Source organism: Muscardinus avellanarius (assembly GCF_963383645.1).
Source record: "Muscardinus avellanarius genome assembly, chromosome: 12".
NCBI classification, from domain to species: Eukaryota; Metazoa; Chordata; class Mammalia; order Rodentia; family Gliridae; genus Muscardinus; species Muscardinus avellanarius.
Window position 1 is genome coordinate 8431596 of NC_137798.1, and position 17448 is coordinate 8449043.

The following is a 17448-nucleotide window of genomic DNA, read 5'->3' on the forward strand; positions in this document are numbered from 1 at the left end:
CTGCAGAAAACTGGAATGGAAGGAACGTATCTTAACATCATTAAGGAAATATACAATAAACCCAAAGCCAGCATAATATTGAATGAGGAAAAACTGCAAGAATTCCCTCTAAAATCAGGAACAAGACAAGGATGCCCACTATCACCACTCCTTTTCAGTATAGTCCTTGAGACTCTTGGCACATCAATAAGACAAGAGAAGGAAATCAAAGGAATTCAAATAAGAAAAAGGGAATTAAAATTATCCTTGTTAGCCGGGCGTGGTGGCACACGCTTGAATTCCTGGAGCTTGGGAGGCTGAGACAGGAGGATCGCACAGGTTCGAAGCCAGCCTCAGCTACTGAGTGAGGCTCTCAGCAACTTAGTGAGACACTGTTTCCAAGTAAAGTATAAAATAGGTCTGGGAGTATAGCCCGGAGGTAGAAAAGCCCCTGGGTTCCACCCCCAGTACCACCAAAAAAAAAAAAAAAAAATTATCCTTGTTTGCAGATGACATGATCCTATATCTAGAAGACCTTTAATATACCTCCTTGTATTTGTTACCGTTGTCCCCTCTTGAGGGTAACTATAGAATCTGACCTTTATAACCAAAGATCACATAAAATGAAAATACATTTGAAATTTATACATGGACATGATTTTTGTAATAAAAGACTAAACTACAAAGGACTAGATTTATTTTCGTATAACAAATTCTTCATGACTCACTTAAAGCAGGTCTTTAACAGTGTGTCCTGATTCATTCATAATGGCAAAACGACTATGCAAAGACTTCCACAGGACATATTAAAACACTGAGAGATATCAGAGGCAGTCCAAAGCTATGCTGCTGTCTAGCATAAAAATAAAATAAAATAAACTGCTTCTAGCCAGGCACAGTGGTGCATGCTTGTAATCCCTGTACTTGGAAAGCTGAGACAGGAGGATCAAAGGTTGGAGGACAGCCTCAGCAAGTCCTCCATCAACCTAGCAAGACCCTGTTTCAAAATAAAAAATAAAAAAGGGCTGGAGTGTAGCTCAGAGGTAAGATGCCCCTGGGTTCCATCCCCAGGACCACAAAGGAAAAAACAAAACAAAACAAAAAAAACTGTTTCTTTCTGGTAATTAAAGATACACTGTTTTCTGATGTAAACATGAAAGAACATTTTCAAATTATGATAATATTGTCAAATGACACATAATCCTTATAAAGCAGGAAATAAGAAGAATTTAAAGGCTTGATATTAGGGGGGGGGGGCTGGAAGAGAAAAAAAAAAAAGTTCAGCCAGGCATGGTGGCCCACGCTTGTAATCCCCGAACTTGGGAGTGTAGCCCGGAGGTAGAAGGGTTTCCAGGCACATCAGTACCACCAAAAAATAAAAAAGGTTTAACCTGAAAACAGCAAAGAGGCAGAAAAGTCAAGCTCAGAAAAGCTCTTGGGCTAACTTAGCAAGTGAGAAATAGCCAATGAGATTTCGGCCTTATAAATCAAAACAGAGTATTCCTACAAAGTATCTTGTTATTTAAAAGACCCTCCGAGACTAGCCACTAAAGTATTAGCTATTCTGTGGCTAGAGATGGGCAACAAAATAACTCCCTAAATGACAATTCAGAGATTCCTGGAGATAGATAGACAGACAGACAGACAGACAGATAGATATCCAGGATACATACACACACAGGTACCAAGGCGGTTTTGTGTATTTGTGAATTTTCAGTGATTACTTAGAAAGGGTGATTTTTAAAGCACTATTAAGCTGACAAGCAAGACAAGACAAGGGGAGGGGTCCAAAGCTGATGTGGACGTTGGTCCTGGAGCCGGCCTTCAGCAGGAAGAGGCTGCTGCGGGCGGGCAGTGCGAGGGAGGCGGGCTGCCTGCTGCCCGGGCACCGCGGCGGCCCCTCGGTGCAGCCCGAGGTCCCTGCCAAGCTGGGCGGCTCCGCTCCCACCTGGGATGTTCGGCCACCGAGACTCGCCGCGTGGCCGGGCCTTCCGCCGACATATTTCGCTCGAGGCTCCTTTCTCTGCAGCGTCCGGGGGCGAAGCAAAGCTCCCGGGGCGGCCTGTGGTTCCGGCCCGCGGACACCCTCGCTCTGCGGAAATCTGCAGCTCCGCCGCGGTGGCCGCCCCGCCTCCGGCTCCTCCTCCCCGGCCACCAGCTCCACTCGCCCCGGCCCGCCCGAGCTCCCGGGACTCCCGCACCTGACACGCGGGCCCGAGAGGTTTTTGATCTGCGGCCGCGGATAGGTGCGGTGGAGTGATGACCCCGAGACCACACACACCTTAGTCATATGATCCATCCAGGCTACCTGCTAGCTTTTTTTTTTTTTTTTTTTTTTTTTCCTGGTGGTGGTGGTACTGGGGGTGGAACCCAAGGGCTTTTCTATTTTATTTGGAAACAGGGTCTCACTGAGTTGCTGAGTCTGGCTTCGAACCTGTGCGATCCTCCTGTCTCAGCCTCCCTGAGTGGGGATTACAAGTGTGCGCCACCAGGCATTGGGGGGACCTTCCCACCACACAATACTGAAAAGAAAAGCCGGGCGTGGTGGCGCACGCTTGTAATTCCAGTACTTGAGAGGAGGCTAAGACAGAAGGATCGCAGGTTCAAAGCCAGCCTAGGCAACTTAGCGAGGCCCTCTGCGATTTAGTGAGGCCCTGTATCCAAATAAAAGAAATAAAATTGGGCTAGGAGTATAAATTGGAGGTAGAAGGCCTCTGGGTTCAATCACCAGTACCCAAAATAAAAAAAATACTGAAAAGACAGCATGCTGAAAGGCCTGCACAAACCTTTAGCATCCAGTTCAAACCCTCCATCTGACTATTACCAACAGAAATCCCAGATGCCCTGCTCCAAACAAGCACCAAATCCCACAGCAGGCTACCAGATTACTGTTTTTTTTTTTTTTGGGGGGGGGGTCCTGGGGATGGAACACAGGGGCATTCGAGCTCCAAACTACGCCCCCCTATCCTATTTTATTTTTTATTCTTTATTTTGAAACAGGATCTCACTAAGTTATGGAGGGCCTCACTAAGTAGCTGAGGCTGTCGGCAAACCGGGATCCTCCGATCTCAGCTTCGGGAGTGCTGGAATTACAAGCGTGTGCCACCACGCCTGGCCAGATTACTGTTCTTAGTTCTCAAAATTACCAGAAATTGCCCTGTGTATTCTTGTGTTGTCTGGCTCACCACCTGCACCCCCACTCCCACTGGAGGATGAGCGGCTGGAGCAGGAGCAGCTATCCCCTGCGCTCTGAACAGCACCTGGCAGGTTGTTTTTAACAAACAAGTGAGAGCCAGGCGTGGTGGCGCACGCTGGTAATTCCTGCTCTTGGGAGGCTGAGACAGGAGGATCGCACAGGTTCGAATGAGCCCCTGTTTCCAAATAAAATATAAATGGGACTGGGAGGATAGCCTGGAGGTAGAAAGCCTCTGGGTTCCACCCCCAGTACCACCAAAAAACAAACAAACAAAAAAAGTGAGACACACTGAATAAATGACTGGAAGGTGAAGTGATAATCCTAAAATCACCCTGTGCATTGGTAGCAAAACTCCAATTAGAATGTGGGGGTTTTAACCCTCAATCTAGTACATTTTGTTTTGGACAATTAAGATCAAACAATTTAAACTTCCCAATCGGTTTCTGTTTAGGGATCTATCATCTGTCAGCTTATAATTCAGACTTTAAACCTTATTGTACGTGTGTCCACATGTAAAAAATGGAGATAAGAGGCTTGAGATTTGTGAACATAAACACACCGGGGGAAGCTGGGCGTGTTGGCGTGAGCCTGTGCTCCCAGTCCTTGGAGGCTGACAGGAGGACCCCAGGTTCTTGGCCAGCCTCAGCAACTTGGTGATACTCTCAGCATGTGGCAAGACCCTGTTTCAAAATAAATAAAATAAAATAGGGCCAAGGATGTAGCTCAGAGGTAGAACAGCCCTGGATTCAATCTCTAGTACCACAAAAAGGGTACCTGCAGGTAGTCATTTTCCCTGTCCTTCATGCCTACCTCTACCTTCAAAACAAAGGCTCTAAGCTCAGAGAGACCAATTCGTTATATTACATGTTATTTCTGTGGTTTAGTTTGTTTATGCAACCTCTGCAAAATATTTCCTATTTTGACGTAATAAAAAAAAAGTATTATTCACAATTGGGAGACTGTACTTTGGTGAATTACTTGGTTGGCCACTCCTAGCCATTATCACAACAGTACTGGAATTCCTCGTGTGTTTTCCTCTTTATCAAGTCTAAAACCTTGCAACTCAAAATGTGGTTCTCAGAGCAGCTATGTCAGTGTCCCAAGGAGATTTTTATTCTGTGTGTGCGGTGCTGGAGATTGAACCCACAGGCATTCTACCTCCAAGCTACACCCCTAGCCTGATTTTTTATGGTTTATTTTTGAAACAGGGTCTCACTAAATTGTGGAGGGCCTCACTAAGTAGCTGAGACTGTCCACAAATTGAGATCCTCCTGTCTCAGCCTCCCAAATACTGGGATTACAAGTGTGAGCCACCACGTCCCACTTCTTAGAGATTTTTAGAACGGAAGAACCTTGTGTCCAGATCTACTGAATCCAAATACAAGCCAAATATGTAATATGACATAAATTTTCTATAAACTACTTTAGAAAGCAAAAAGAAATAGATGAAATTAGCTTTATTAATGCATTTTATCTAAGCTGGGCATGATGGTGCCTGCTTTTAAATCTCAGTACTTGGGAGGCTGAGATAGCAGGGTCTCAGTTTGTGGGCAGCCTCAGCTACTTAGTGAGGCCCTCCACAATTTAGTGAGACCCTGTTGCCGAATAAAGAATAAAAAATCGGGCTGGGGGTGTAGCTCGGAGGTAGAATGCCCCTGGGTTCAATCTCTAGCACCACAAAAATATATATTTTTTAATCTAAAAAGTTTCCAAAACACCACTTCAAATATAATAAACATAAAAATTATTCAAATATTTTACTTTTTCATAGTAAGTCTCTAAAAGCCGATGTAATATTTTGCACCTATCCAAACCATAACAGGGCTCCAAATCAAATGGACAAAAGACAAGTTAAAAGGAGAAAAAGCATGTAAATTTTACATGATCGTCTTAATTTTATGTGAACGGGAGCATCATAAAAAGACATGAAAACCCCAAAGAAGCAGCTGCATTCAGGAGCTTCATTAAAAAAGGGCAATATGTTGTGGAGAGATGACTAGGAACACATGGAAGAACTAAAGAAAAATAAAAGTTTATGCTAATTGATGCTAACTCATTTTAGTGCCAGCTCTTCTCATCCTGGCACGGGAGAAGGGGATATTTATACCTTCGCAAAGGGAAAACCTACTTTCAGGCACATAAGGAGTCTTTGTCCTTGAGTGTGACAAAGACTCCTTAAATACAACACAAAAAGCATAAAGAACTCTTACAACTCAATAGTAATAAGACAAACAACCCAGTTGAAAACAAAATCGTCAAGGCCGAGCATGGTGGCTTGGGAGACTAAGACAGAAGGATCACGAAGTTCCCATCCTCTGCCACTTAGTGAAACCTTGTTTCAAAATAAAAAGAATTAAAAATAGGGCTGGGGGTATCGCTCAGAGGTAGAATGCCCCTGGGTTCAATCCCCAGTACCACAAAGAAGAAGAAGAAGAAGAAGAAGAAGAAGAAGAAGAAGAAGGAGGAGGAGGAGGAGGAGGAGGAGGAGGAGGAGGAGGAGGAGGAGGAGGAGGAGGAGGAGGAGGAGGAGAATTGAAGAGATATTTCACCAAAGAAATACATGGATGGCAAATAAAACACACAGAAAGATGCTCCGGCTTAGTCATTCTGGAAATGCAAATGAAATCCTCAATGAGATACTATGACACTCCTGCTGGGGTGGCTAAAATTAAAAAGACTGACTAAATGTTGGCAAGTATGTAGAACAACTAAAACTTATACACGTCTGATGGGTGTGAGAAATGGTAAAAAGCACTTAGTAAAACAAATTGAGTTCCTTAAAAAGCTAAACATACACCTACTATACTGTTAAACCATCACTGGTTGGCATTTATATATATATTTCTACCCATGGCTGCATAACAATGTTCCCCCACACTTACTAGTATAAAGCAATATACATTTATTATCCCCCAATTTCTGTGACTATGGATCCGGGCACAGCTTAGGTCATCCTTTGCTTTAGAGACTCACAAAGTCATATTTGAGGTTCAGCAGAAGGAAGGGTTCACATCCAAGAGCGAAGTGGATTTTAGTAACAGTCAGTTACGTGTGGGTTTTCAGACTCATGGTCACAGTTACTTGGTGGCTGCTGGCCAGATGCTATGCACAGCTCCCTGCTGCCTGGGTCTTCCTAACATGGCACTTGTCTTCCTGGAGGTCAGCAAAATAGATAACCATTCCTAGCTGAACAAACTTAAACTCGTGTAATATAACCATGTGTGATTAATCTGTACAACAACTTTTCTAAATCATATTTGTTAGAATAAGTTACAGATAACATCCTCACCCAAGGGGCAAAGAATGACCCCAGGGCATGGATAATGGGGTGGCCACCTTAAAGTATGTCTAACATTACCCAGAAGAAATGAAACATAGCCACATAAAAACTTCTATACAAGTGGTCTTAGCAGCTTTATGTATATTAGCCACAAACTTCAAAAACTAAAATATCCATTAACAAGCAAATGGATGACATAAATACGTAAATTATGATATATTATATAATGGAGAACTTATCAGTAGAAAGAAGCAACCAATGAATGCATGCAACAACATGGATCGATCCCAAAATAATTACACTGAGTAAAAGCTAGGCAAGCGATCATAGACAGATTATGAATCTGTATATATAAAATTTCTGAAAATATAAATTAACTTAGTGGTGAAAATTAGAGGTATACTGGGGGAAATGAAGGGAGGAGGATTGATTACTAAGGAATCTCTGCAAGGAATCTAAGAACAATCTTCTGCACTGATAAATACATTCATTATCTCGACATGTTGATGATTTCACAGGTACACATGTCAAAACCTATCAAGTTGTATACTTTAAATATGTGCAGTTTAATTAACTTCAATAAAACAGCTAAACTGTACCTGAATACTGGTTTTTTTTTAATGTCTTGGAAACATAAGATCTACTTTCAACAAGGGCACTATGTCATACCAATGCACCTTTGTAGAATAAAATTTTTTTTAGTTATTTACCATTGAATACAACTGATGTCAAGAAAAAATATTTTTATGGTACTGGGGATGGAACCCAGGGACCTTCCACCTCTGGGCTATACTCCAAGATCTACTTTATATTTTATTTGGAAACAGGGTCTCTTAAGCCATCTAAGGCTGGCTTCCCAAGCGCGGGGCTTACGAGCGTGCACCACCATGCCCTGCAGAGGGTTTGCTTTGTTTTAAAACTTCAACTATAGATTCCTGAATTCCATTTCAGAACTCAGAGGTGCGATCAGAATCAGAAATATCTGGTGTGAGATTTGGGAAGCCTCCGACTCTAAAGTGATATCATTAAAAGTTCTTCCAATTCTAAAATTTTATGTTTAATAGGCGAATTTTGAATGTACACCAAATATTATCTGGTATCAGGGAATTACTAATCCTTTGTGTAGCACTGGGGACTGAGCCTAGGGAGCACTGTAGCTGAGTTACACCCTGTTTTTGTTTTGAAACATGACCTAAGTTACTGTGTGTTGCTGGCCTCCAATCTGCAACCCTCCTGTCTCATCCTCCCACCTACTGGGGAGAATTATTAATCTCACATGTAATAAAGATGTTATGATTACATAGGATAATCCCTTATTTTAAGAAAAACACATAGCTGTATTTAGGGATGATATGCATGATATTTGCATCTTCTTTTCAATTTATTCAAAGCATACACACACAATTAAAACTAATAGTGGGTATACATGTGTCCGCTGTACAATTCTTTCAGTTTTATAGGAACCGAAGATTATTAGGGAAAACATTTATGTTGTTATATGGCAGAAAACATGAGGCCGTGTTATTGTTACAAAGATGATTTACAAGAACTATGACCAAGCCGGGCGTAGTGGCGCAGGCTTATAATCCCAGCATTTGGGAGGCTGAGATCAGAGGACCGCGGTTCGCGAACAGCCTCAGCTACTTAGTGAGGCCCTTCGCAACTCAGTGAGATCCTGCTTCAAAATAAAGAATAAAAATTTGGGCAGGGGGTGTTGCTCGGAGGTCAGATGCCTCTGGGTTCCATCTCCAGACCCGAAAAAAAAAAAAAAAAAAAAAAAAAAAAACTATGACCCAAAAAATGTCAATTCAAGTGATTACTAAAATAATCCTGCCTGTATTTCCTCCTCTTGCGTTTATTTTCTGGGAAAGTACAGTGTCAATGCAGATAAAATTTTCGCACTGGTGAATTTAACAGAGATTATTATGCCGACATAATCACTGTCAAAATGTTTTAAAGCCGGGAGTGGTGGCCAACGCTCGTAATCCCAGCATTCGGGAGGCTGAGACTGGAGGAACGCAGTTCGCAGACAGCCTCAGTTACTATGTGAGGCCTCTGCAACTTAGTGAGACCCTGTTTCAAAATAAAAATACAAAATAGTACAGAGGGTATAGCTCAGAGGTCGAAAGCCCTGGGTTCCGTCCCCAGATCCACACACACAGAAAAAGAATATGTTTTATATATTGATCTATGCTGCTACTTAATTAGGTTCAAAGAGGATCCAAAATTATATCTATGCTTCTAACTATATAACAGTTGCAGGTTCGACTAGATAGACCTGGAAGTTTATATGCAACCTGTTTGAAAAGCAGTTTTCCCCCTAGTAGTTCAAATTCCCTTTTGCTTTATTTCGAATTCTGCTAATGATTTTGGGCGACAAGAATGAATGCATTAAAAAAAAAAACTTGTAGTTACTGTAATTTGATCCCAAAGGCAGTAAAATCAGTCCATAAATTGTAGCGCAACTAAGAATGGAGCCTTAACTGATGGACGCATGCCTAATTTGGGATAAGCCACAGAATTGTTTTGCCAACTACAAATGTAACGAACATTCTGTGTACATCGCGTTGCTGAAAAGTTCTCTAAACGTCACAGAACCATCCATCTCAACGTGTGGACCCAGCGCAAAAAGACAGCGTAGGTCGAAATAATACTACCTGTCACTCAAGACCGGCATGTCAGCCTTTTCTCCGCGAAAGGCTTCTTTCCGGTCCTGAGCTGCCCCTTACTTTCACTAGTGTGAGATGGTTCCAGAATCCCAGGCAAGGGGAGACGGTTCCCTCACCCGGGAGGCTGAAAGTTTCCCCAGACCCACGGGCTGAGATCCACAGAACCCAATTCTCCCGTTGCTAGGCTTGGTTGCTAGGATAAACGGCCCCACCGGAAGAGGGAGGCGGTGCACTCCCTTTGGACGTCGAGCAAAACCTCCCGAAGCCGGTCACATTAGTTCCGGCAGGACCGGAAGAGCCGGACGGAGAAGCGCGGAGTGACGCTTCGGGGCCGCGGAGGATTGTGGGAGGAGGTTGTCTCCAATTTCTCCTCCCGCTGTCCCCTCCTCCCGGCCAAGATGTCTGACATGGAGGATGATTTCATGTGCGATGATGAGGAGGACTACGACCTGGTGAGGCGCGGGGGACGGACCTCTGGGGCTGAAGATGGTGTCTGGCTTTCGGGGCCCAGGCTGAGGCGGCCATGGCGTCTCCCCGTAGAGCATGTGCCCCTTTGAGCCCCTACAGTGGGGTGACAGGACGGGTTTGCCTCCTCCCGGCTCCCGCAGCGGGCCTGGGCCCTGCTTCTCCAGCATGGGGGAGGGGAGGGGGCCGGAGGCCGAGACCCGCTCTGGCTGCCAGGCCCAACACCTCCGGGGCGTCCGGTTCTCCGAGCCTCGGCCGCGCGCCTCGGGCACCTGCAGCGGGCGAGGCCCGGCGTCTCCGCCTCGGGGCCGAGCGGCGCTCTCCGGCCGCTCCTGCTGGAACCGAGCGAGTGCAAAATGCTGCGAGAAGGGTCTGAAAACTGGGGGGTGGGAGGAAGCGTAACTGCGCCCAGGCCTGCCCTGCAGAATGCTCCGTGTGGCTTGGCTGGAGGCGGCTTTGATAGCGAGACTGGCCGGGGTCAGTTTGGGGTGTCAGGTAAAGGTGCAGTAGAGGGCTCCGAGCAAGGGTAGCCGGAAGAAAAACAAAAACAGCAGTTGAATCACTTTTTCAGTTCTGGAAGAGAGAAAAGATAGGAAGGAGGTTTTGGTCTTTGTCGTTGTTTTGGTTTTCTGGTTGTTGTTGGTGGTGGTGGTTGTTGTTGTTGTTTCCTTTTCTTTTTGTGCCCGTGGGATAATGGCTTTTGCTTTGCAGTAAGAAATTGCCGGGTATTTAAAGTTTTAAAATATCAACAGCATCAGCCCGGCGTGGTGGCGCACGCTTGTAATCCTAGCATTTGGGAGGCTGAGACAGGAGGATCAAGGTTCGAGGGCAGCATCAGCTACTTAGTGAGGCCCTTTGCAACTCAGTGGGACTCTTTCAAGATAAAGAATCAAAAAAAAAAAAATAGGGCTGGGGGTGTAGCTCAGAGGTAGAATGCCCCTGGGTTCCATCCCCAGTGCTGCAAAAAATAAAAGATCAACAGCATAGAAGTAAATTAATTTAAAGATTTAAAGATTCGAGATTTAGTTTATGGGTGGATTTACAAGTTAAAAAATAAAAACAACTTACTAACATTTCAGGTTAATATTCAAAAATACTAGGGAAGCACTCTACCACTTAGCTACCTCCACATCCCCCAGACCTGGTTCTATTTTGGTGATACTTCGTTATGGTAAAGTTGGTGCCTTGGGAAATGTGGTTCATCTTTTAAGTGCCAGAGATTCACAAGATATTGGTTTCATACATAACTTTTTTTTTTGGTGGTGGTACTGGGGTTCCTGGAAGCATTTCTATCTTTGAGCTACACTCCCAGACCTATTTTATACTTTTTTTTCTTTTTTTTGAAACAGGGTCTCTTAAGCCAGGGTGTCTGGCTTCAAACCTGCGCCATCCTCCTGTCTCCGCCTCCCAAGCGCGGGGATTACAAGCCTGGGCCACCACTCCCGGCTTATAACTTATTTATATAGGGGAATACAGAATTCATTTCCAATTAGTCTTTGCATTTTAAAAGAAGGCAAATTTTGCAAAAGTGAGAGGGGAAAGGCTTACCAATACTCGAAAGCCATAGTAGAGATTTTGATAATTATTGAAGTTAAATGTTGGGTTCTGCCGGTAGGTAATGGATCTGCCTTACATTTTACATTTTTGCAGACCGGCAGTAGGCGATGCCCTCGTTCGTTAAAAATATGTTGCTTATGATATTGGTGTGTTTTATGTGTATTCATTTTACAGATAAAGTGGTTTTTTATGTATTTATAGTTTTGTTTTGTGGTACTGGGGATGAAACCCAAGAGCATTCTACCTCTAAGCCACAACCCCAGCCCTGTTTTTTTTTTTTTTATTCTTTATTTTGAAACAGGGTTTCACTGAGTTGCAAAGAGCCTCACTAAGAAATAGCTGAGACTGTCCTGGAATGCTCTCCTCCTGTCTCAGTCTCCCAAATGCTGGGATTATAAGCATGCACCACCACACCCGGCTTGTATTTACAGTTTTAATTGTTTTCAAATTATTTCTACTTCTCTATCCTAAGCAATAGTCTATTGAATACAAAACTTATACCATTGATTAACTTGAAAATGATCAGATGATCGTTGAAAATTGACAATGACAATCTTATTATCCCATGAAGTCGATTAATTTTTACACAATTTCTTAATAGACATATAATGTTTGAGCTTGGCTGTGTTTCCCCAGTCTTTTAAGGGCATATACTACATGCACAATATACTAAGGTTGATTGTGTAGTTGTTTTTTAACTTTTAAAAGAGTTCATAACAAAACGTAAGGTCTTGCATTACTACGTGATGAAATCTGTGGTGTTTTTCTTCCTTTTCCAGCATTCAAGTAGTTCTTTCCCTGTCTCTCATGCAGATAACCATTCTGGCTTTCCAATTATATCCCAAATAGTGGAAGCTCTTACACTCCATCTACTAACAGTTAAGACTGTAGTTGCATAATTTTTTTTAGTAACTTATCTTTCAGTATTTAGTCGATTTTCTTCAGTCATTGGATGATAAAGGTTTAAGAGGGCTAGTTACTATTTCATTTCCCACATATTGCTACAGAGAGAGAGAGAGAGAGAGAGAGAGAGAGAGTGTGTGTGTGTGTGTGTGTGTGTGTGTGTGTGTGTGTTTAATTATTTCCCCAGGTCTTTTTTCTGTTCCTTCATATCCGAAAGCTATAGAATTGATTTACTGGCTTAAGGAGATTTCTTTTTTTTTTTTTTTTAATTGGTGCACTGTATTCATACATCATAGTGGGATACAAACTTTTGTAGACATACACGCACACATCACCCAGTCAGTCCCCACCCGATCCCCACCCCATTCTCTCCCCATCCCTCCTTCCCATGCTTGGCTTGACATCTAGTATTATAGCAATTTATCCAAAATTAAAAATGATAATCTCACATAACAGTTTCATTTGTCTGATACCAAGCTTTTGATGACTTAAAGATAACATTTCAATATTTCTTTTTGCTTTCTTTCTTACCAGAGAATATTTTTTTCTATTTTTTTAGGTGAAACTATCATATATTTATATATTTATTTTTCAGAAAAAAATCTATCCTAATATGGAATATGGATTCTAGATACCCAAAACGATCTTGAAAAAGAACAAAGCTAGAAGATATATATTTTCTGTTTTCAAACCATATAAAGCTACAACAATTGAAACAGTGTAGTACTGTTCTAAAGGCAGATATATAAACCATTGGAGTTAAATACAAGCCTAGAGCTAAATTCTTCCCTATATTGTCAAGTTATTTTTGACAAGGTTTCCACGAACATTTGGTGGTGGAAATAATAATCTTTTAATTACATGGAAAAGAATAAAGTTGGACCCTTACCTAATCCCATATACAAGTATTAACTCAAAATAGATAAAAGACCTAAATATAAATCTTAAGACTATAAACTTTTAGAAGAAAATCTGGGCCATAAAACCTCACAACATTGAAATTGGCAGTGATTTCTTGGATATGATTTCAGTGGCACAGGCAACAGAAGAGTATACAAACTCCCTAAAAAATAAAAAAAAATATTGTATATCCAAAGACAATGTAAACAGAGTTAAAAGTTACTAATAGAATTGGATAAAATATTTCCAAATGCTATATCTGAAGGTATATTAATATTCCAACTAGAAATCCTAAAAATCAACAATAAAGGCAAACAATACAATTTAGAGATAGGTAAAAGACTAACATAAATAATTAATCTCCAAAGATAACCAATCTTAGTTGTCTGTTGGATGGAAAATCTTATTTCTCTGGTTCTGGTGTGTGTTACCTATTTCTTCTTTGTAGTTCATCTCTTTGAGTATTTTCTCTAGCGCTGGTTTTGAAGACAAAAATTCCTTCAGTTTCTGTTTGTCATGGAAGCTTCTTATTTTTCCATCTAATTTGATAGAAAGTTTTGCTGGGTAGGAAATTTTTGGCTGGAAGTTGTTTTCTTTCAGAGTTTGGAATATGTTACTCCAAGCCCTTCTGGCTCTCATGACTTAGTTTGGGAAGTCTGGAGTGATTCTAATTGGTTTGCCTCTGAATGTCACTTGGCCCTTTGTTTTTGTTGCCTTTAAGATTCTCTGCTTGGCTTCCACAGTGGTCATTTTGACAATTATGTGGCGTGAGGATCCTCTTCTCCGATCCTGTCTAAAGGGAGTTCTATAATTTCCTGGATCTGTGTATCAACCTCTTGCTCTTTGTTTGGAAAATTTTCTGCTATTACTTCCTTGAAGAGATTGTTGATCCCTTTGGTTTCACTTTCTTTTCCCTCCTCTATTCCAATTATTCTTAGGTTAGCTCTCTTAAAATGGGCCCATATTTCTTCAATGTCAGATTCCTGCTGTTGGATATCTTTTTCTAGATTAGAAACTATGCATTCATTTTTTGAATGATCATCTTCTAAGAGCGAGATTCTGTTCTCCATGTGGTCTAATCGGTTGTTTGTGCTTTGAATTGAGGCCTTTACTTTATTAATTGCATCCTTTATCTCTTTTTGGCTCTCTCTGAGTTCTTTTCGAAGCACCTCTGTTATTTCTACAGTTATTTTCCTGATTTGATCTTCTAGAAATCTCTGATTTTCTGTTTTATCGGGTTCTGATGTTGTGGGGTTGTGGGCATTCATTGCTCCAGTGTTATTCCTCTTTCCCATGATTTCGGAGGTTTGTGCCTTCTCTGGGTTCTTCCCTGGGTCACTACGGCTTCACTTAAGGTGCTCTGGATCTCGAGTCTGTAGTATATCAGACCCCACTACTCCTTTACTGGGTTGTATCACAGAGTCTCCGACCCAGGGAGTCAATAGAGGCTGCTTTAAACTATGGGGGTGCCAGGTTGCACGTTCTCCTATGGTGTGATATCTCTGCCACCGCCACTCCCCCACTGGGTCAAGTCCCAGGGAGTACAGTACTGGGATTTCTCCTCTGGGGCCTGCAGTTTGACTCACTGTTCTTGAGTTCGCAGATGTAGCTGTACTGGACTTGGTGAATTCACTGCTGCTGCCGCCGGTGGCAATATGGCGCTGCTGCCACGCCCTCGGCCGTGAGGCTGGCGTATTTTTTCTTCTCTGGTTTTGAGTTCCACTCTGAGTCCCTGTAGTGTGTGCTGAGCTCAGCCACTGGGAGCTTTCGATGCTTCCTGCGCCGAAAGATCCCGCCTGGCTGTTCCGCAGCGGCTCACCTCAGCTTGCTGTAGCCGTCCAGTGAATTCGCCACTGCCGCCGGCAGTATGGCGCTGCTGCCATGTCCTTGGGCGTGAGGCCGGTGTATCTCCTCTGTGGCTCTGAGCTCTGTTCTCAGTCCGCTTTCTCTCTGGAGCCTGGTGATTTTTTTGTTTCTCTGGTGATGGTGTTTTCTGGCTATGAAAGGCGCTGATTTTGCGGTAATGGAGATTGGTTGTTAGCGGGGCTCTTAAGCCCCGCTTTTCTCGGTCGCCATCTTCCCGGAAGTCCTCTTTTTTTTTTTAAGTATTTATTGTTTATTGGAAAATTGGTTATCACTTCTGACATGTGGTACTCAGTATATCTCATAGGCTACCATTGATAAATTTTAATACCTTCAATCACCTTTTGTTCTTCCTCAATCTATGGAACTAAATTAGGAAACCACCTGAAAAATTCAAAATCTGTCCGTTTCTGTACTGTCTTTATCCAAGAAAGTAAATAATGATTTGTGCCCAAGAAAGATCTAAAAGAAAAGAAAACAAATTTGTTTGAAGAAAGAAGAAACAAATGTAAAAAAACAAATTAAATGAAGTTGACCACTTATTTCTAAGATCGTTTGATTTTTATTAGACGCAAAAGCAGGCATTATGTAGCAGTGAATGGAGACATTAGAGATGAGACTAGTAACTGCGTTTAATTCAGTGCATATGTTACCAATTAGTGGATTATTCGCTGATCTAAATAACTGTGGTGCTATTCATTAAGTCAGTAAGGCACTGGATGAGTTACTTCTTGTGATTAAACAGTTCATTATAGCATGAAGTTACTTAATATTTCTGAAAGATTTAAGGCAAAATGACTTCATACAAAAATTATTTTAGTAAGTCCTGTTATATAGGTAAGATAATTAATTAAATTTAAATTAATTACAAGGAAATCATTGTCCAAAAAATAGAAAAATTCTACCTGGTTTAATGTATTACCAATCTGTAAGCCGTATTTCGTTTCCCTAGTCTAGCTGATACTTGGAATTAATGAATGAATTAGTAAATAAATGCGTATTTTTCTTGTGTTTAGAGCAGTCTGCGTGCTCTAAAGTTCGCCTCTCTTTTAGGAGGGGTGAGTCTTGTCCTAGCTACAGGATAGCTTCCAGAATCTCTTTACTATCACCACTTTCGTGACCTGAGCAGAAAGATGAAGGCTCGTCACAGTGCGGTGCACACAGGGATCACCTACTCACTACACGCTTTCAGTCTTTGCAGTGTCCTAAACAATGTATAACTTAAAAAACTTAAGCTTTAGGCAAGTTTTGTTTTTGTCTAATTCTGTTTCTTTGTGTGTGTGTGTCTGTGTGGTACTGGGGATTGAACCCAGGGACATTCTCCCTCCACAGTGCACTCCTACCCCTTGTTTAAAATGTTTTGTTTAGAAACAGAGTGTCCCTAGGTTGTTCAGTTTCACTATGTTCCTGAGGCTGTTTTTGAACTTGTGATACTCCTCTTTCAGCCTCCCAAATGTGACTACAGGCATACACCACCATGCCTGGCCCTTTTTGTAGTTTTAATTGTGGTCAAAAAGTGTATTGATAGCCAGCTGTGGTGGGGCATGCTCATAATCCCGGTACTTGGGAAGCTGAGACAGGAGGATCCTAGGTTTGCAGCCTGCCTCAGCAACTTGTGAGACCCTCTGCAACTTAGTGAGACTCTTTCAAAATAAAGAATAAAATAAGGGGTATAGCTGAGAAAAGAATAAAATAAGGCTGGGAGTATAGCTGAGAAAAGAATAAAATAAGGCTGAGGGTATAGCTGAGAGGTAGACTGCCCCTGAATCCAATCCCCAGTACCACAAAAAAGTTTATCTCGTTAGGTTTGCTTGATAAATGGGCCATTGAACTGGGTGATGCTGTTTTAGGTTACAAACATCTGTTTTTAATAAACTTAGCTTTCTTGAAAATTTCAGAAACATAATTTACATCTGTATCCTTAGACCAAGTTTTTCTTTAAAGCTACTCAAAGAAAAATACTGATTTGGATTATAAGTTTTGAGGTTTTCAAAAGGGTTTTTTGCATTACCTTAAAGGTATACCTTGTATAATGAAATTAGAGAGGTTCAAATAAGGATAGTTAAATACGTAATGGGAGATAGCTCTTACTTGTAAAGAACACATGTATATTTATACATTGAAATAATAAGTTAAATGATTTAATAACAAACACAAATGTAATAAATGATAAAAATAAGCTTAGACTTAAGTCTTTAAAAGTATCCAGCAAAGTGAATTTATATGTTGTATTCCAAAATGAATGCATGAACTCTGGGAATTAGAAACTTCCAACAGGATTCAGCTCCCAAATTTGACAGAAGAGGAACTAAAACATCAAGAATAAGTGACTTGAATTTGTAGGACAAATGAGAAAGTCAACGCGAGAGCCATGTTCTAATGACTGTTAGGATGTTTCTCCTTTTTAACTTTGATTCCAAGATGGAAACTTTAGGACAAATTAAAACACCCTGATTGACATCATAGAACTTGAGTAAAATTTTTTAAAGTGGGATAACTTTATGAAAAGCTAAACCACAGGTGGCCAGGATTTGAGATGTTGCCCTGTGCCTCTCAGTGTGCCTAGCGCCTGGGACAGCTGCCTAGACATGGCCTAGTCTCAGAAAGCCATCTAATTAGGAGTCTTGTTTTCCTCA

The 17448-nt window shown here is 41.7% G+C and overlaps 2 protein-coding genes across 3 annotated transcripts in view; one reads left to right on the forward strand and one right to left on the reverse strand.

Annotated features, from left to right (window-relative positions):
• The window catches only part of GALK2 (galactokinase 2), a gene marked incomplete at both ends in the record, with an annotated part of 111725 nt that extends 109745 nt beyond the window's left edge, over positions 1–1980 (reverse strand). The window contains one exon of the mRNA XM_080707019.1: positions 1928–1980. Coding sequence (XP_080563145.1) covers positions 1928–1980 — 53 coding nt within the window. The remainder of the gene's footprint in view (positions 1–1927) is intronic.
• Positions 1981–9522: 7542 nt separating this feature from the next.
• Positions 9523–17448, forward strand: part of COPS2 (COP9 signalosome subunit 2) — a gene marked incomplete at both ends in the record, with an annotated part of 28176 nt that continues 20250 nt past the window's right edge. For both annotated transcript variants that reach the window (XM_080706941.1, XM_080706942.1), the window contains one exon: positions 9523–9576. In XM_080706941.1, the coding sequence (XP_080563067.1) occupies positions 9523–9576 (54 nt within the window). The remainder of the gene's footprint in view (positions 9577–17448) is intronic.